General features: G+C 39.6%; 1 protein-coding gene across 1 annotated transcript in view; it reads left to right on the top strand.

Moving 5' to 3' along the window:
- Positions 1-21,315, top strand: part of LOC117821488 (membrane-associated guanylate kinase, WW and PDZ domain-containing protein 1-like) — a 109,240-nt gene that overhangs the window by 20,538 nt on the left and 67,387 nt on the right. Inside the window, 1 exon segment of the mRNA XM_034695806.1 lies at positions 18,717-18,833. Within this exon segment, the coding sequence (XP_034551697.1) occupies positions 18,717-18,833 (117 nt within the window).

Here is a 21,315-nt window from a genome sequence, read left to right as displayed (position 1 = left end):
TTGTAATTGAATTTGCAGTAGCAAGTAAGTACAATGGCTAAGCAGCCACACACACATTTAAGTTTTGGTATTCATACATAAATGTACACACACGTAAAATAAATACATAAATAAGTTAAATAAAATAACAAAATTGAAATAAATAAAAACTCACCCCAGAACAAACTGAGACCACCAGCTGCATCAGACCACAACACAGATCCTGAGAGGCTAGATCTGTTCTTTCAGTTTCCCTTGTTTTTCATCTTTTAAAGGTGCAACTTGTTTTACAGGATCCTGTTGTGAAACATTGTGTCTGAGAGCAGATGTAGACACTATAAAAAAGTTAAGAAATAACAGCTGTGAGCGATTCCAAGAAATTAGTTAGAAAATAAATATTTGTTCCCCTCCTCGTTCTCCTTTTCTCTGATTTCTTTGGATACCTTGATTTCAGGCGTGACCAAGAGTCCAGTGCCAAAATATATCAAGCTTATAAACATTGAAGAATGATGCCAATTTGACTTCTTTATTACTTTTGGTCCAGAATATGGAAAAAAACTAACTTTTTTTACTTGTTTTTCTGAGCTGTGTGGATATTAGTGTTGGTTGACATGTAGGCCATTTATTGGACAGTTTAAGTGATGTAATCTTATATTATCAGTAGTAAATAGATCTACCGGTTGAATCACATTTGTTGACAAACAGTAGATCATGCAGAAATTTATAATGAGCCTAATTTGTTGAGATTATGTATTGGACTCATTTGAGGAATAGCACGATCAGGTAGAAATAGGAGAAACATTGGGAAATGTGTGTAAGCATAAAAGCTCCAGATGAAATGGTTCATACAGTGACCAAACTAAAAGGTTTGGTGGAAGCACCCTGCTACTTTTTCAAAGGCCTTTCTTTGACAATCACAGCTTCACAGCACTACTGTCTTGGCTCTACACCTTCATGAGCCGGCCAACTGCAGCTCTTACCCTTGGTTTACTTAAGAAGCCTCATATCTGGATTTCTTCTCACTTTGGCTCCATCACCTGTAGGTTTTATCCTTTCATACCTCCATCCTTTTTGGCATGTACAGGTCAGATATTTGGAGGTTTAATAGTAGTGGAACAGTGGGTGAGACTTATGGTTAAACATCACACACCTTTATTCTGAAGCAGTTTGAGGCGTGATGAGTCATAGCTGTTGTTTAATGAATGGTTTAGTAACATTACGACAGTTGGAACAGTTTGTGTTGTTGGAACTGTCCTTTTAAAGACACAGTGAGCAATTTTGAGGAAGTATTGTAATATTACCAAATGTTATCTCTTTCATTGTGCCGCTGGTTGGCTACAGATCCATTGTTATCTTTCATTTGTTTTGAAGTCTGTCCATTTTTGCATGTTTTTGTACGAACAGAGCGCTGACAAAAGGCACAAACTCCTCTGTTCCTCGGACCATCTGTTCTATTTTCACCCATGGGGATACTCTGTGGATTTTTCCACTGAATCAATGTTTTTGCATCCCTGAAAGCCAGAAGCAGTGAATGACAGCCTGAGTTTAGACCCTCAGAAAATAAATTTCACATGCTGTAAGAGTGACTGTTTGATTCTGTTTGACTCACAGCGTTGTTGAGGATTTTTGACCCTGTACCATGAATGTATATTCACTCGATTATAATGACGACTTCTCTTTGGTTTCTTCATTTCATTTCCTCAATGTGCTCTCTTTAAAAACAGGTCTCCTGTATGTGATGTGCTTTTAAGTGTTGAAGAAGAAGATGAGGTTTTTGAAAAGTCAGGACTGATGTGCACCTTTTAAAGGTTTGCAGCATTCTAACAACAAGATCCAAGGCTTCTCTTTAATCTTATCTCAGCTGTTGAGCCCCAGCTGTTACTCTGCTATGCGTTATCTCTGCTCTCAGACACGTTCTGATAAAGCCTGAGACGTGAGCCCTGCTTTAAGTGACTCATTTTATGTCTGTCTGAAACTCCACTTTCTTTTGAACACAGTAATTCTTTGCAGCGTTGCTTCACCTCCAAGTTGGGGACATTTTTTAGAATATTAGCTAAATCCTCTGACAAACATGCCCAGCTTGCTTTTCTGAAAAAGTGCTTCTTCTCAGCACAAAATTTCTGCATCCATTGGGTAACTAACTGAGGAAATTCACATGACAGATTAATTTAATGAATGTCCCTGTGGAGTCTCTTGTCTGACAGCCATCTTCCCACACAGCCCTGTACATCTAATGGATAGCTTCTCAGTAAGAGCTGCTATTTTTGTAGAGGTGGGTGTTGTATGTATGTTAATTTATATGAGTTTAAAACAGCCGAGAAGTCATGTAAATAAGTCACTGGATGTCTCGCCTCTTGGTCACCGTTTGTGTGCCAGATCAACCTCTTCAATTACAACCCTCAAGGTACAAATTAGTGGTTATTACACCCGCTGGAAGGACTTCTCCTTTTCCACTCCTTCATCCAAACGCCTATAACTCAACCCTGATGTGGTAGCTTCTCGTCTTGTTTTATTGTGAGTTTCATCATGTTAGCCAGCTGCTGATGACACACTATTCTCTGTGGTTTGATGCATTCCGGTCTGCTGCTGCAGCTGAGGGACATAAGTAAGACAGGAGGCAGGATGGGGACGTGTATCTCATCTCCGTCTCATTGCCTGTGGTCATCGGCTCCTGTGAAAGCGGAGGCTTTAATCACAGCGGGGCCCTTTGTGTGTGACGGCCAGGCAGGCAATGACATTTAACAGAAGCAGCCAGTTAGAACTGATGGCATGCTCACGTACTGACTGAAGCTTGATGCAGGGAGGATTAGGGCTGTACTGAGCTTCAGTGTTTTTACACATGTTACCCATGGGGGGAAAACAGATACAATGGACACATTAAAATAGCTGCTTTGTGTGTGTGTTTTTAGGAACATGGCTCATAGAAGTTGTTTTTCCTTTTCTTTATAAATGAACCCAGGGGATAAGAATAGAGATCCTGCCATCTGGAGCGTGTTTAGTTTGGTATTCCAGTATTTGACAGGAATAGCAGCGTATGTTTCGTCTGTGTTCAAATATTGTTTGGCAGAATTTATGAGGAGTATCTGTTTATCTGGGAAGACGCCCATATCGGGCAATACTTCTCCCTTAAGCTTTCATTCCTTCCTTTAGCTTTTATAACCAGCCTTTCTTTCTCCCTGCCTTCTTTTTTCTCCCCCCATCCTTCGTCCCACTCAGCTGTTAGCACAGAGCGGAGGGAGCGGTAGGCCTGGGTTCCTCTGGTTATATTTAGCAGTGAACAGATGCAGCGCACTGGAGCAGAACACACCGCCTCTGCTCTCCTTGGTGTGTGCGTTTATGTGTGTGTGTCTCTTTGTCTGTGACTCTTTCTTCATATCACTTTTCCCATCATGCACTGCTGGCTCTGACTCAGCAGCACAGCATTGGAGAACTGGGTCAGAACTGGCCTGCCTGCCTCCTGACATAAAGCATCCATACATCTCTGCATTTCGAGGAGTCAAACTGGAGAATAATTTCTATAAGGGCCTGGTTGGCTTCTCTCTTGATATTAAATTATACGGTTGAATTGATAAAATCATGTAAGGGCAACAAATAACAATTAATTTGTCCCATGTAGAAAATGACTTGTATCACATTTGTCCAGAGCCTACATATTCAAACTGTGTGTGACTTAAAGTTTGAAATTTCAAAGGTACTACTGGAAACTAAGAAAAAAGCATCCATTACTTCATCCATCCATTCATTACTTACTGGAGAAGCTGGAAAACAATAAAACAGTTTTTAATAAAATAAGCTATCTTTTGGTTTTCTACTGTTTTGCTAATTTTAGTGATAAGTCCAGTCTATTATATCCATTATAACTGCTGTGTTGTCCAAAACAAATTCCTGGAGACAAATAATTGGAGATTTAAATATTGAGGCTTCAGAGGAGCACTTTAATGCACAAGCCTAAAAAAAGATGACCTTTCTACAGCAGCCTGTGTTTTAAATGAATCAACATGAAATCAGATGAGTAACCTAACCTTAAAACTGTTGGAGAACCAAAACCAAAATTATATCAGTGATGTCACTGTGCACTGAGTTCACTACAACAAGTTGAAAAGTTTAGCTCCTGGTGGTTTAACAAATAAGAATGCAATTTATTTTTAGCCCTGAACTGCATTATTATTATTATTATTATTATTATTATTATTATTATTATTATTATTATTACTGTTACTATTATTATTATTATTATTATTATTATTTTAACCATTATTGTAATCATTGCTTTTACATATATTTATCTTATTGAATTATGTATTTATCTATTTATTTCTTGTATTCACCTGACCGTGTTAACGCTACCTTATTTTTAACTTTTCCTTCCATTAGTACTTATTTTATTAATTTTACTGTATTGATTTTATTTTATTCTTAGGTATTTTATTTATAATCCTGCCTTTTATAATTTTACTATTGCTGTTGTTTTCTGTCTCTCTGTTATTCTGTTAAGCACTTTGGGCTGCATGTTTATATGTATGAAAGGTGCTATATAAATAAAGTTGAGTTGAGCCGCTTTGAAAATGTTCTTTTTTTTTGTTGCATTTGAGCAATTTTGGACTTTATTAGATAGGACAGATGAAATGTCGGGCGTAGAGAGTGGGGATGTGCTGGCAACTATTTTATTTTTAAATTTAATTTTAATTCTTAACAACTGACATGTCTAAAGTCAAGCACTCATAAAACTGTCAAAATTGAGCACATTTTCTAAACACAGGACCACAGAGTCTGCTGGTAAACAATGTCACATTGGTTTTCAATGTGTGGCTAATGTTAGCAGATCTAGTTATTTATTTATTTGTTTATTTCAACAGGGACAGTGTACAGCCATTTAATTGTACCAGAGTTAGCTAGGAGCTAATTTACATCTGTAGTCCCTATATCCAGTAGCCTTTGGTCCTCTTCGCTGGCTAACATCCACATACCTGTGCTTGTTACGCATTTCTCCAGTCGAGTAGTTAAACACTAGCTTAACCAGACACAGCATACTTTATCTAACTATAACTTTGTATATTTTGTATTTAAGTTTTGGTATATTTTTCAGCATCAAAGTCATACTTTATTGTCTAATTTGTCTGCACAATACACAGTTGTTTTGCACAACCTAATTTAGAAGCCAACACTTTCCACTTGAACATAACATGAACTGTCCTTTTTGATAAATTCTGACAGCATAGCAGATTGAAAACATAACAGCAGCAGCCATTTTGGTCATTAACAAACTTGTCTGAACAGCACTTTAACCTTCTCCTCTTAGATAGAGGCCATTGACTAGCCCAAAAGTATTGAACATCAAAGGGAACAGAGTAAAATAAAAACATCTTAAAGAAAAGCTCCAAAACTCATTTGCCTCCAGAGACGAAAGTACTGAGACCCACTGAACATGGCTTAAGACCAGGAATAACATGAAAGCAGCTCTGGGTGGAGCTGGTTATTGAAGTAATTATAGAAGTAGGAGGCAGATGACTGGTCATGAGCTTTACGGCGGACCCTCTATGATTTTTGTTTTTTCCTCTCCAGCCCTGCTACACTGATTGCAGGTCTCATATGAGGAATAAAATGGTGGCTTCCAGGAGTGAAAATAAGCTAAAAATACAGCTTCTATATGTATGTGTGACTGTAAGGGTAAGAAGAGGAGTGAAAGTGTCCAATTGACATTTGATCAACACAAGTGTGTACCATGTTTAATATCGTTAATACCCTGTCTTCTGTATCAGCTGTCATGACCCCTCAGACAGGAAAATGGCTTTGTGATAGCTTGAGATTGCAGCTTCTTTATCGCACAAAGAGAGCAGAGTGAAAGGCATCACTTTGAGCAGGAGGATTGGATTAGTTGTGTCTGTTGTACCCCTCCCTGTGCTCACCTCTCTCTGACAGCCCCTCCTTATATCACTGGGTAATGTAGAGTTAAATGCTCTCATCTGTAACTGGAGAGTCTAGTGTTGACTGACAGGATGTCCTGAGACCCACAGGAAGCTGCTGTAACAATGGAATTTACTGTTTGAGAACTAGCATTTCCAGTTCCTTCTCTGTGGCCATTATTTGAAATCAGACTGAGGAAATACAATATTATTTGTCCTCTGGAGGAAATGCCAGCTCTTTGTGCTCAGTTTGACTGGGGTTAAAGGCCTGAGATGGCTCCAGAGTTGTATGAGAGGATGACAAAGAGGAACAATTAAAGACTGTGAAGGTGTATTATTAGAAATGACACTATCATGGAAACATTTTCTGTGATTTTGTTTGTGTAATTTATAGTTAATTGCTCCTCTTGTAGCAGTAGATGACCAAATAGAAGGTTGTAGAAAGAGTGGAGCCCCTTTAATCAAAATGTGATAACAGACAGGCTTGAGAAATCCACAACTGACTAGTGTGTCTAACATTCTTCGAGTTCTGTACAACAATGTTGAATGTATTATCATGCACAAGCTAAGTCTGCTAGCATAAATTACAGTGTAACAGAAGAGTTTGAAATGTTGCAAAAATACTTATTGGTGTTCTTGTTGAAAGCTTAAAAAGAAGATTGATAACTGCCTCTTGTCAGTGTACAGGAAATTAAACTGGAGACAGGAGATGTTCAGCTTAGTGCAACATAACCTGTGAAAACAGGAGTGAACAGCTAGCCTGGCTCATTCCATAAATCTACATTTAGCCTATTTTATACAAAGTCCAGCATGACACAGTGAATCTACAAATTACATTTGCCTTAATACAAATTAAGCTTTTTTTTCTTTTTCTGTTTATTTGCACTCTTTTTTTGTACAGTTTATTATTATTATTTCTTTATTTAATACCATTTTTGTACTTTTTTTTCTCTTTGTCGGTTTTGTAAAACTTATATATAATTTGTTAACTTGTGGTGAACAAAGAAATACTGAAAAATGCAATAAAAAGTTGAATGACAAAAAAAAACCAAATGAAGCAAATAATTAACATGTCACTTCTCTGAATCTGTAGCTAGCTGTAGCAAAGGTACCTCATCATGATGAATGGAAACAGAGTGAGACAGCTAGTCTGTTCATCTAGCACTGGTTCATCAACCGAAACTGTGACTTTCAGATGGATGAAAGAAACGAGTCAAATGCTACTGCTCTGAAGCTGTATCTGGATCTAGCAGCCAATTGACTTAGCCAGAGGGGGGAGAACATGTAGAAACAGAGAAAAAAACTACATTTGAGTTTAAAATAGACAATTATTGATGTTTTAGGTTGGTTATGAAGTTCTCTTGGATAGCATACATTTGGAGTCATCCCTGGTTATAAGCTGGCCCAGCCAATAATAAGACTACAGCAATGTAAAATCACCGTGTTTTGCACTTAGTAACCTGATTAAATGACTAATGGTTTTGTATAAAATTGGACCAGAGCCAGTCGTTCACCCATTTTCCTGTCTTTATGATGAGCAACAATAGTGATATCAATCTTCTGGTCCAAGAAATTCCCCTAATGTCAAAGTATTTCAAGTACATCACGCAATCCTTGGTTTTCTAAGGTTCAATATTTGGTTGACAGTGTTTGATATGTCCTCTGAAGCTGTTTTAAAGTAATAGTACAGAGGAAAATTAGGTGGAAATGCTGAACAAATTAAAACATCACTGGGGATAATTACTCAGTCATTTTCCTCCACTGTTTGTTAATAATGCAATTTACCAGTCTGCAGCTGATATTTCAGGCTGTTCTAAATCCTTGAATTAATTCAAACTGCCGCCACAAGAGATTAAGAATCCCATCTTTGAAGTCACATAAGAAACCCTTTTTTTACTTCAGCCTCACAGGATTAAGATCCACCACTGGGGGGCAGCAGCCTATAATGACCACACATGGCTCATCTCATGCACCGGCCGTCTCCTGGTTGCTGTGGTAACGGGGTCTGTGTGAAGCAGACTGTCAGTGTTGGGGCTCAGAGAGAGACACAGAGGGCAGTGCTGAGCTAGAGGACGGGACATGAATCTCAATCAGCAGCTGAGCAGAGCTTCAACAAACACTCACATGGACACAATTTCTCAAATTAGTGTACATGAATAATCGAACACATGCAAACCACTAATCCTGTTTGGGTGTCTGATACTCTGCTTTGAAACCACCTGGCATGATTGACAGGTAGTAGCAGTGGCTCGCCGTGATGACAGCTGTTATGTGCTACTATAGGCTGCAGCTGCTTGGTAGTCTTCTGCTGATGTTTTAAGCAGCCACTGCCGTCTGTCCTACATCCTTTGCTTTATGGCCTGCATGTTTTTAAGCATGCATTTTCTTAAATTGTAATCCTCTTTCTTCATTTACACCATGCATCCACAAAAATATACATTTAAAGCTTTTAAGGAGAGCATTTTGAGTCTACGTCCTCAGTTAAAATCATTAAAAGATACAGTTGCATGTGTATATTCATGTTTTCATGTTCACAGAAATATACATGAGAGAATGTGTGAATCACTATCTCATTAAATTTTCATCAACACACATACCCACCCCTCCCCCAATCCCCAAAATGAGACAGGGATGCATAACTAGATTTAAGGTTATGTAATGCTGACTGGAGGCATGGAGGATGTGTATAATCCACTCTTATTTGGGTTAAACCCGTCTCTCTGTCTCACTTTTTCATTCCATGTCTATCTGTAAGAGGACAGGAGCCTCACATCCACACACATTTCTGTTCAGCCTCATCCAGGGTTGGAAAGCATAGCACTGATCTCTGTCACACACAGTCTTTTACCCAACGGCTCCACAAACATCTCCTCTCCTGGGAAACATCTCTCAGCACGCTAACGTCTCTGGTGTCTCAGTTCTCCCCTGATGGGATGATTTCATTGTTATGAGAATGAAGAATATCCTCGTCAAGCTGCAAGCAAATGATCCTTCTTATCATGGAAAAACAGACTCTGTCAGTTATTTTCACAGACAGATAGAATAACAGAGCAGTTTTTAGGGCCGCAGTTAATGTCTGTTTTCTTGATTTATTCATCTCTTGGTCTGTAAAATTCGGAAAATAGTAAAAAATTGCTCATTACAGTTTCCCACAGCCCAAGATGAATTATTTAAAATGTTCAGTCGGTCCTAGGGTCTACTAGTCTGGACATATAAAATAACCAGAAAACATTTCGTTTGAAATGCTCAAAACACTAAAATTACACTTGAGAAAATATATGAGGACTCATTTCCTGTAAATTGACTCATTGAGAAATTGTGTGACTCAAATCTTTAGCCACCCAAACACTATTTTGGCTCTATGGATTGCAATGTTGGTCACTCTGTCGGACAGTCCACATGTTCGATCTTAAAAGAATCTAAAATGAAAATAATCATAAAACTTGTTGAATTCTCCACTTAATGATTTAATGACCTTTGACATTCTTACCAACACTATTATCAAGTCAAAACAACTCTGAACAAAGACCTTATTTATGTTTTGTTGTGGAAGTTTTCACCGTTACTGGTGAATAATGAAATAGAGACTTCTGCCGGCCGGCAAGGTTTTACACCCCGAACATGGGGGAAACCTAAACATTTATACCTGAGGAACTAAGGTATGCTTCACACCCTTTGTCTGCTGCAGGTATCTGCACCAGGGCAGGGTTGTGTATTCAGAAAGGAGGTTTAGGAGGTCTAGATATCACAATTTAAAACACAAAAGGACCTGGTATCTTGGTGAGAAAACAGGAGATGGGACACCTCAAGCAATGCAGGTATCTGCACCAAGACAGTGTTGTGTATTCGGGGGGAGGTTTAGGGGATCTAGACATCGCATTTAATAACACAAAAGGAACTGAAATTGCCATTACAGTTTCATATGTCCAGCTAATTAGCCCACATTAGCATACAGACACACCAAAGAAAAAATATGCTTTGATGATCTCTTCAATTTTTTATCTGGCGTCATCATCAGTCTAAATTGTGAAATTATCCAACACTAATCAACAGGAAACCTGTGCTTACCCTACATTAGCTTAGTTAGCATTACGGGTGTTCCAAAGCTGAGTCTTCGGGTAAAAGATCACATATTGGTTTGCCGAGTGTGGCTAATATAAGTAGAGCTAGCACCACTAGCTCTGGGTTCTCCTTGCAGGCTAACGCATTACTTTTGCCTCATGGTGAAATGCCAGAGTTAACCAGACACATCCTACATTCAACTTTAGCTCCATTTTCTAGATCAAAACACTGCCAAACCAAGCCACGCTACAATAGACTGTCCTCTGTGCTTGTTTACATCTAGGTAGTAGAGCATTATAGAACTATAGGAGGGGCCCTTAACCAAACATTCAACCCAAGCTAGTGGCAAGTGGCACTTGAACTGTCTAGTAAATTGGGTGTAGACTAGCAAGGGCAATGGCGGTTAACCATTCAACTTTATAAAACTTAACCTGTTATAAGCATTAGCATGCTAGCTACATGCAAATACCAGTAGACTAATATAATCACAATGAAAATGCTAGCATGCTAATGCTTACAACAGGTTAAGTTTTATAAAATTGAATGATGAACTGCCATTGCCTACACCCAAATTGCTAGTCAGTTTAATGAACTAGTGTTATTTGTATGGTTGAAGACCTCACAGACAGATGTTGTGTTTAAAGGCTTATTTGTACTTCTGCGTTGCCTTTACGCAGCAGGGGCGACGCGGACATGAGCACCACATACTTGTGCGTCGATGTGTCCGTGTCACCAGCAATGCTCTGCCAAAAGACTTGAGGGCAGTGTGGTCTCTCTCTGATAGCCGGTTGCCTGTTTCCAGCCCTGCTACGATCTCTGTTTACTTTTCCACAGCGATTCAGAGCGTGTTATGTAATCTACAGCTGATACATGTTGCTGTTTATCATACAGACATGATTACATGAAGAATAGAGAGGAGGAGATGAAATACACAACTGATGTGCGGCTGATGTGTGGCTGATGAGCGAGATCCTGGAAGTTCTGTAAATGCGGGAATTACCATGCTGCCAAGAGGACCAATCACACGGCTTGCGGTCTGCGTCAATTCTATGCGTAGTTACATTTTGGAGGAGGTGCACGTTCGCTACCTATGTAGGCCTCTCCAGAGGTAAGGGAGCTACGTGGACCCCCAGCGTAGGCTACACCGTCGATTTGACAAAGAAGTATAAATCGGCCTTAAGCTGTATCACAGCCACTGGCTACTTGCCACTACCTAGGAGTTCTGGTTAAGGGCCTCTCTAAAGCATTTCTTATTCTTGCAGTCATGCTTCCACACATTGCTGTCACTGTAATCACTGATAACATTAAAAACAAGGACTACGCTGCCATTTATTCCTTGTAGTAGAAAGACAACCATTAATGCACTGATATTCATCACACTGCTGTGAGCTGTGAAGGAGCTCTCTCTGCATGTATTGTTTAACGTCAACATATTCAGATTCAGACTATCTCTTGTGTTTTCTCCACTTGCCACAATTGATGAATTAGTTTCAGCCTTTTTTGTGGAGATAATAGCAGAGAAAAGGCTATAAGAACGAGCAAGAGGCAGCTGTAACATAGCAGAGTGTAAAAATGCCAGCACATGCTCTGTAACAATATGCTGTGTCTTATTGTATACAATACAAGGATCTCCATTCAATATACACGGTGAATTGAACAATTCATCTTGTGTATTGTCCAAAATCTGTGGAACAGTGCAGCGCTGTAGCTGTGGAGCTGAGATGATATCTCCTATTTTCTCACCACATCTGGTTGTTTTTGTTGGATTTGAAGCTTTTTTTCTTTTCCTTGCATGCTGCTGGGAAACTACTCTAAATGGGTCAAGGAAAGACCTCCATTGTTTCATTTAAAAAATCTCAGAAACCATTCAGTACTTTAAAAACCTTAACATTACAATAAATTGAAAACAAATAGGGGGTTCTCAGTTTCTGTTATGTCTGAAATGAAAAGTATCAAGCTGTGACAAAACTGAAATGTATCATATAAAGCTATGAGTTTTCTCCTGGTCTGGATCATAGAGGAACAGGTTTTACCAAGCATCTAGATCTCAGTATGATTTTATTTGTCAGTTTGCAGAATGCTTAATCTACAGCACCGTAACATCTGCTCGTTTGTTTGGTGAATAATAGCATTTGTGATTAAAAAGGCAGGCAGAATCTAGTTAAACAGCATATGAACTGAACACAGGCCACAGTGGTGTGATTGTAATCTCTGTTCCACGCGGCGTTAATCCTCATAAATATTGAATATTTGATGACTTTCTCATTGATGGAGCACGACACCTGGGTGGCCCACCCTCCGCTAGCTGTACGTACCCAAGGGAGGGGGTTGTTTCTGACGGTGGTCTTTATCACAGTGAAAGCATCTGAGCCAGCAAAACTGACATGACGCTCAATGCAAACACTAATGTATGTGAGCATATTTTATCTTGATGGGATGATGTTTGTATAAATCAAATAAACAATGACACTCTGAGAAGAGGGTGCACCAATTCTGAGAATGCTTGTATATGTTACAAATGTGTGTGTTAGTGTGCTGTGGTATCTGTTTTCCCTTTTACAATCTGACTGCTGCTCGCCTAGCAGGGACCGTAATGATGGTCGTCAGCACTGGATGGTTGCTAGGTAACAATTACCTGACTGTGCTTTGCTTGCACTGAATTACACAGTGGGCTGTGTGCATGTGTGTGTGTATGTGTGTGTGGAGGAACGGAAAAATACAGCAAAGAGGACTACAAACCAGTGTCTCCATTCTGTGTAGAGAATGGCCCTTACTATAATAAGAGCCAATTAGTGTTGTAGTAGCCTACTCAAGACTGGTCTTGGTTTCGAGACCCCATATTTAAGGCCTCGGTCTCGTCTTAGAACCGAAAGCATTTTTACTCGATCTTGTCTCTGTCTCGGACCGGGTGGACTCCGTATTTTATATCAAGACTGGTCGAGACCACCACTGATACACTCTGTGTCCTTGTCTTTACTGTGATAAGAGAGGAACCCCCCTTTCTCAATTCATTCATTTTCTCCTTACCTGTATGGAAACAGAAGACAGGAAGAGAGACTGTGTGTGCCCTCGACCTGAGATGGCTGCTAAGTCGTTGAATTAAACAGTAAATACACATTCATTAACATACTCTGATGGCACACTGAGAGAAATGCACAGCTAAATACCAGCCACAGGATTACCACAGTCAACACCTATAACCAATCAGATAAAAAAATGAGAAAGAAAGGCTTGACAATATAATCCTGCTCAGCTACCGATACGACCTCAAACCTCTCCTGAGATCACAGGCAACAGAAAACACAGTTTTAACTCTGATCTCAAGCGAATGTTAAACTAACGACGACCAAAACAAAACTTAAGGAGTCAAAAGGCTCTCACAGCGCGTCAAAAGAAAGGCAACAAAAAAAAGCCAACAAAATAAAAAAAACAAACCATGTTTGTTTAAACTGTATTTAAAGCAAACTTAAAAAAACCAAACAGAAGTATTTTATTTTGTAAACTCTCATAATGATTTTTCTTGATACAGTGGGGTGCGAAAGTTTGGGCACCCTAAACAAAAATGTTTGTTTTCATCTGTATTTTCTATTTCCTTCAGTGTGGCAGCTTGCTTCTTTCATATCTTATAACTGACAGAAATAAATACATTTTCAGCATAAAAATTTATTTATTGAATTAAATCAGGATGTACAATAAATTCTGAAACAAAATCAGACCGGTGCAAAAGTTTGGGCATCCGATCCCTTCAGTATCTTCAATACCTAGTAGAACCCCCTTTTGCTGATATAACTGCCTGTAAACGTTTCTTATAACTCTGGATAAGTCCCTGGATTCTGGCTGGGGGGATTTTTGACCACTCCTCCTTACAAAAGGCCTCCAACTCTGTGAGATTGGAGGGCCTCCTGGCATGGACAGCACACTTCAGGTCATACTACAAATTCTCTATTATGTTCAAATCCGGGGATTGTGATGGCTATTGCAGAATGTTGTATTCTTCTTTCTTTAAGTAATCCTTTGTCGATTTGGAACAATGTTTAGGATCATTGTCGTGTTGGAATACCCAACCCCGCCTTAGCCTCAGCTTATTGATGGAGTCTTGGACATTTGCCTCCAGAATCTGTTGATATTGGGCCGAATCCATGCGACCTTCCACCTTAACAAGGTTTCCAGTGCCTGTACTGGCCATACAACCCCAAAGCATAACAGACCCTCCTCCAAACTTTACAGTAGGGAGCATGTTCTTCTCCTGGTATGCTATGTTCTTCTTGCGCCATGTGTAGCGCCTGTGGTTGTGCCCATATAACTCCATCTTTGTTTCATCTGTCTAGAGCACTTTATTCCAGAATGACTCTGGTTTATCCACATGTGTTTTGGCATATGTCAGACGAGTGTGTTTGTGATGGGGACGAAGAAAGGGCTTCTTACGCATCACCCTTCTATAAAGCTCCTTCTCATGCAATCTTCGTCTGATTGTGGAGCGATGCACCATGACACCATCAGCAGCAAGATCTTTCTGGAGTTCTTTGGTGGTGGTTTGTGGGTCCTTGCAAAGTTTTCTGACCATTTTTCACTCTTGCCTTGCTGTTATTTTCCTTGGTCTGCCACATCTTTTCTTCACCTCCACAGTGCCAGTAGCCTTTCATTTTCTTATGATGTTCCTCACAGTTGACTCAGACAACTGAAACCTGTGGGATAATTTCTTATAGCCTTCTCCAGAGTTATGCTTCTGTATTATTTGCAATTTTAGGTCATCTGAGAGCTTATGTTCCCATGTTGCCAAGTCACATTAGAGACTGAGGGATAAGAAACAGTTGCTCAAATTTAACCTTTAAACCTTTTGTAGTATGTGAATTTGTTGTGTAAGATTCAGTGAACTAATTCCAATGTTTAGATGGTGGAAATCAGTCTTTTTAGGCTGTCTAGCTACGCTCAAACATAAAGTTTAAGGGTGCCCAAACTTTTGCACCGGTCTGATTTTGTTTCAGAATTTATTGTACAACCTGATTTAACTTAATAAATACATTTTCATGCTGAAAATGTATTTATTTATGTCAGTTATAAGATATGAAAGAAGCAAGCTGCCACACTGAAGGAAATAGAAAATACAGATGAAAACAACAATTTTTGTTTAGGGTGCCCAAACTTTCGCACCCCACTGTATATGGTCTTGGTCTTGCCCTGCCATGTCTTGGTCTTGGTTAATGTGGTCTTGACTACAACACTAGAGCCAATGCCATGTTGTTAGCTTAGCTGTGTGTCAGAAGAAGATTTAACCCTTAGAATGATATAATTGTTATAATAGGATCCCCAATTATTGCGATTACTGTGTGACAGATGCATCAGGTGAACTCTTTTGTATATTATTGCTACACTGCTTTTTTTTATTTTTTAGAGTTATTTATTTTTTATCATCATCTTCATAGTATTACATGCCTGCGTGATGTAGTCTCCTGGGACTCGGTGCTTCATGTGATCAGTGCTACATGCTTCAGTATTTATAGTATAGTCCCTCGGGGGAGGAGGTGGATGTGAAGCCAGGGCTGACAGATGATGATGTCACCTCAGGGCAGATGACTGATACGCTGCTGCTTTAAGATCATTTTTACTTTCTCAGCTGCTACGTTGATACTTCAGATCCGTCTGTCCTTGTCCTGAGAGTCTCAGCAGCATTTCCCCATCAGCACTTCCTTCCTACCTCCTGTTTGGTGGACTTTTACTCTAAAAACCTTAACCAAAATAAGGTGTGGAGGCCAGGATAGTTGGATTATTTTCTTCTATAGAATGAGGGTCTGTATCCAATAACGCTGTTTTAGCATTGGCAGCACCTTTTTCCTACAAAAATACAACACAGTCCATCATCCAATCATGGGGCAGGACCATAGACTGTATAAAATATGGACGTAGGATCCGTGACGTCACCCATCTGTTTCTGAAGCGCTGTTTTGAGGCCAATCGTTGACAGCAGCCATATTGCTGCTGTCGAGCCAGTGTGACGTAAAGAGGCGGGCTTTGAGCCTCCTAGCCAACAGCTACAGTGTTCCCGCCTGTCAATCAAGTCAGCTGAGCCTCTCATTGGAAGCCTCGTAATCTCAATATCTTTGAAATTGCCGCATTTGAAAACATTTCATCCCCCCTTTATTGTGTGCCGATCGAGAAATGAGCTATCCAGACTACACTCGTCTTTTGTACGAAGCTGTAAACATGTTTATTTCTGCTGTAAAGATCGGCTTTTTTGAATTGTTGTGTATGTGGTTTCCGGTACTTCTGGAGCCAGCCTCAAGCGGATCCTTGATGAACTGCAGTTTTTAGCACTTCCGCATTGGACTCGTACTTTTAGACCGGAGGTTGCCGCTTGGGCAGGACTTGTGATATCACCTTTGTCCACAACTATAGCAGAGGTCCATAAGGAGAAACTAACAACATTTTTTTTTTTTAGATGTACAATTTCCAGGTTTAGAGCTGCTGCTAATGCTACCACACAGTTTTTGTTTTTATTTTAACTCTGTTAAATACCATTGAATGACAGCAAATATAAAGTATAATTGAAAATAGATATTATGGTCACTACCAGAGTAAGCAGAAGTGCCGACTTCTGACCAGGCAACAGTAAGGGCTGGGGAGAAGCGCTCTGAAATTGAGGTTGTGGGCACAGTAAGGGCAAAAAACAGCATTAATGGACAGTTGTTTACCCCAATTCTAATCTTTGTGCTAAGATAACTAAACAGCTGGTAGCTCTATGTAATAACGTGCCATACAGGTATACTACAAGTATATGAATCATCTCTTGATTTTAAAACAAAGAAGTGTCATTCCTAAAATATCAGAAGTCTTTTTTTTTAAAATAATGACTGAATTAAGCCTGTAATTTAGATGTTTTTTTGTGGGTGTATAAACACAACAAAACAAAACGTTAATTTCAAGCTTCAAAATTTTGATTGATTAAAAAAAACATTTTATTTTGTCTGCATGTTTTCTGTGACTATACATCTGTAAAATGTAAGGAGACCATTTTTAGATTTTTTTGAAGTGAAATAAGTCACTTTGTTTTCTTTTCCAGTACTTTATCATTAGCTTTTAAGTAGGTCAAAGTACAATATCAGAGTGGATGTGCATTAAGATGTGAATTAGTGAAATCATAGTCATAATACAGAAGCTGAAGGTGCTTTAACTGCCATTTCACTGCAGTGTAAACCATTTTAAAATGCATATTAGCCACATAGTAAACCCCGTCAGCACACTGACCCTTCCACCTCAGAGCACTGAGCCAGGAGAATCTCCTCCACTGTGGTCAGGGGCCGACAGGAGGCCATGGCACCTCCCCCAAGAGCTGCTTGCCAGCTCTCCCAGACATGGATGATATATTTGGAGATCACTAAATGCTCCTAAATGAGACCCTGGTGTGAGAGTGAGCTCTGACCATCTGGCCCCATTGTGAGTGCCGGGGCTCCGTTCAAACTCAGCCAGCAGCATCAGCACCTCTGATTGGATAGATGCTGAGTAAGCCTGGGAACTCTAACCAATCAGAGACTCTTTCGATCAATTACTCAAACCTGCCTCCATTTCTGTGTTTTTCTCTACATTTACCTTTTTGCTACATACAGTTTGTCTTCCTCGTTTACTCACACTGACAGTTTGGTTTATTACTTTTTTTTGTTGCCAATTTTCATCCATCCATCGCATTTTTTCTCTTGTGGTTTCATGTTCCAATTGAACAAGGCTTTACTTTAAGCCATGTTAACTGTCACTTGACCAGTCCACCCATTTGGCTCAGAGTGAAGTATAACTTTGACTCTAGTTATGGTTTAAAAAAAGTTAAAATGTTTGATGTCGGTATTAAATGTGGGCAAAGTGTCAAGTTGTGAGGTTAATGTGTGTTGGAATTTTATCAGGATGAGACTGCTGGCTGCTCTGAACTGCTTGTTCAGGTCACATGAGAATTACTTTAGACTGACAAGAGATTTGCTTGGTTCGTGACTTCACTGGCTAATTCTCCTTTAAAATAGAGTCATAAACATAATACTCTCCAAACAGAAACATCCTACTCTGTTCTTTGTTGATGGGGATCTTTTTGTTGTTTCCTTTCTAAACTCAGATTCTGACTTAGACTGACTTAGGTCAGATTTAGGGTCCAGAACATGTGGCAATATTTCATAATTTATTATTTTAAATAGAGAAACAAGCGCTATCTTAATGACGTCAACTTTGTAGCATGGCAGCGGTGGAGAAGGCTTCCAGAGAGCTAGAAGAAAATAGGGAAATGTGCTTGTGAGAAGGGGGGACTTGGAGATACAGCAACTAAAATAAAGTGGTTCAGACCAAAGCTGAAGTAAGGGTATCTTAAAGACACCAGCCTGAGATAAATAAAGAGTTTTTTTTGCTGTAAATCATGTCAAGCTACCGCAGAGGTATCAGAGGGACAATTTTGAGCCTTAAAATGAGAAGTGTTGACAATGCTGCAAAAATCAGCCCTAAATGAAAATTCCCCAGAGCTGCTTTAGATACATTTTATTGCACTGTATTGTATTAACACAGTACCAAAAACACTGTCTCATTTGGCTAAGGACCTCTGTGTTTTATGTTGTTTAAGATAGGTAAACAAGGCCTGTCTTGTGCCCTTTTTAGTATCCAGGAGCCTTTCAACTTTGGAAATGTCACTGCCTTTCATGACCTTACCTTTGGTGAAATGACAGCATGTAAACAGAAAAGAGAAAATCTGGCTTTTTGATGTCCTCTTTTGTTTATTTGAGCTGTTTTTGTGTCTTCTGTTTCCAGGTCACAAGCTCAACAAGGACCTGAAGCACTACCTGAGCTTGAGGTTTCAGAAGTCCTCCCCTGACCACGAGCTGCAGAAAATCATCCGAGCCAATCTGTATCGCCATGCTGTGCCTTGTGAGTAAAGAACGTTTGTGAAGATAATGATGTGATGTACAAAGCCTAAATCAGGACATCTGGCTGAAAATGGTGTCCTTAACCAGTCCTTAGCATCAGCACTCCATCTTTACCCTAATGACCCACTTTATTTTGGCATCTTCCTCATTTGTTTTATCTCTCATGGATCTCATTCTACCCTCTCACTCAACCATTAATTATTCTGCTACACTTTATTTCCTTTAATCATTCAAAAAATCATCCCCAGCTTTGCTTCTAACAAATTAATTAGGTGGAAAGAATACATATCCCAGAGTCTTAAACTGTAGTTTTCATTACATATCACTATCCATTACAGCCATGCATGTTTTGACAGAGCCAGAGCTCCATTTTTGCAGACAACTATACAAAAGTACAGCTTGAGCCAAACACTGTGTACTGTGCCAGAGTCCACAGCTGGGCTCTGTTACGTCACAAACAGTTGGATGTGCGGTTGGGGGACACAGTCCAGCTTTCCTCAATTCATTTTCCTACTGTACTCATGTCATGTTGTGGCTCTTAAAAACGTTCAGCTTGAGTTGTGATGACCATAAAGCTTGAGGCTTAAACAGCACACTGGATCTTTCATGAATGTGATGTGGGAATGTGTGTGTCTAAGGAGTAGTTTCAATTATCACACATATGCCTCAACATGATTTAATCAACCAAGAAAGGGATCATAATTTCCTGTAAACACCACTTCCTCTGATTTGACTGTGTGTTTATTTGAATGAATTTGCATTGTGGTGCTTCCTAATACAAGGCAGCTTCTGGACTAGATTAATATATTTTTTCCCCCTACTATCTATCTCTCTTTTTTCTTTGCTGTCTCACTCGTTGCCTCTCTATCTCTGGCTGTCTGTCCTTCTCTTGCGCTCAGTCATGTGACCGGTAAATCCGGCTCTCTGAGCCTCCCCCGGTGCCCTGACTGGGATTATGATGTTCTGATATATTGAAAATAGATTCCTGCCTGATTATGTGATGAACATGTTAGGCTCTCGCAGAGAACGCAGGGCTATGGAAAGGCCTTGGCACACAGGGGACATGCATTGACGATAAAATTGCTGAAAATAACAGGCACAATAAAAATGCCAAATCTGTAGCAACAGTTCAAGGGTTCACCAGATGATTAAAGGTGTTTTTTTCTTACATTTCATTAAGTCGTTCTTTCACTTTTTTTCTTTCACTCTTTCACTTGCTAAAATAAAGGATACACTCACCCTCAAAAACCTATAAAATGTGCCAACTAACATTTACATAGAGTGCATCCATCTCTATAGACCTATAAAATCTGCCAAATGAGTAAAAGATTGGATGTTTTCAGCTCCTTAGGTCTGAACTTTGTCTAAAATGAGTAGCCTTGTCATTCCTGTAAATTTCCTTCAAATAAGACAAATCCAAGAAAAGGGGTTCCTTCTTCACAGTTCAAAGCCACACTCAACCCAGAACTTGAAAAGAGAGGTGAAAAGTAGAAATTGCTTAAAAACAGTGTTTCTGCAGCCACATTGGGGATGCTGTTTAAGACGTCATTGTCACAGTTTTAAGGCTAAGTCTCCAGCAATGCCATTATCTCTGTGGCATTGCACTGAGGCTTTGTTCAGATTGCAGGCAAATCAGATTTGTTTCTCAAATGAGATCTCCAAGACAGGCTGTCCCCACTGTTTTGTCTCATTTGTATGCTCAGACAAACTCACTCTATCTGCATGTGTTGCTTTGGTAGCCACATTAGAGTCAGGGACTATATGTGCTGGTGATGCAGCTTTATAATAAGGAAATAGTAGAAATGTAGGACATCAGTCTGCAAACCAAACAATCGTGCTGTAAAATCCTCGTGGCAGAACCCTTTCTTTGTGCCAGAAAAACTCAGTGAGCTGCAAGCGTCATGTTCTTTTTAGCTGCAGTCGTGCACTTTCATCACTTAGGATTTGGCATCTTTGTTGTGCACCACATCGCTAGTAATGCTAAATGTGTTAATCCAGTTCACGTCGAAGCAAAAGTGGGCCAGAAGTCTAAACAAGTCTTTAGGCACATTAATTCTTTATTCAGAATTCTAAATTTGGCAAGCTAACTTGTCCTCAACAATAATGCAGAACTCCTGATGCTTAGTCAGTAAAATGCTGCACTGTTTTCCCTCTCAACACCCTGAGTCCACATTAGTCCTGTTATGAAGCTCTACAGACTCTCTGCCTTTTAAGTTTTACATTAAAACTTCAACAGCATACTAATGATGTCTGTGTATATAATATTATGTTGCGTTATGATGTTGTGGAAGTGTGAGAGGCTCAAAAAACAGCAGGAGCTTCACATACATACACACGAAGACATGCACTCACAGTGCTTAATCTCCCTGTCGACTCTAACATTTAACAGTGATCCTGTTTGACCTCTGCTACACCTTTTGTTACTACTACCAACACCTCTGGGACACTAGCATTGAAGATGAGACTAATGGGTGTGAAAGTCT

This window comes from Notolabrus celidotus, chromosome 11 (assembly GCF_009762535.1).
Source record: "Notolabrus celidotus isolate fNotCel1 chromosome 11, fNotCel1.pri, whole genome shotgun sequence".
Taxonomy (NCBI): domain Eukaryota; kingdom Metazoa; phylum Chordata; class Actinopteri; order Labriformes; family Labridae; genus Notolabrus; species Notolabrus celidotus.
The sequence above is the reverse complement of the archived record's forward strand: the minus strand, read 5'-3'. Positions and strand labels throughout refer to the sequence as shown.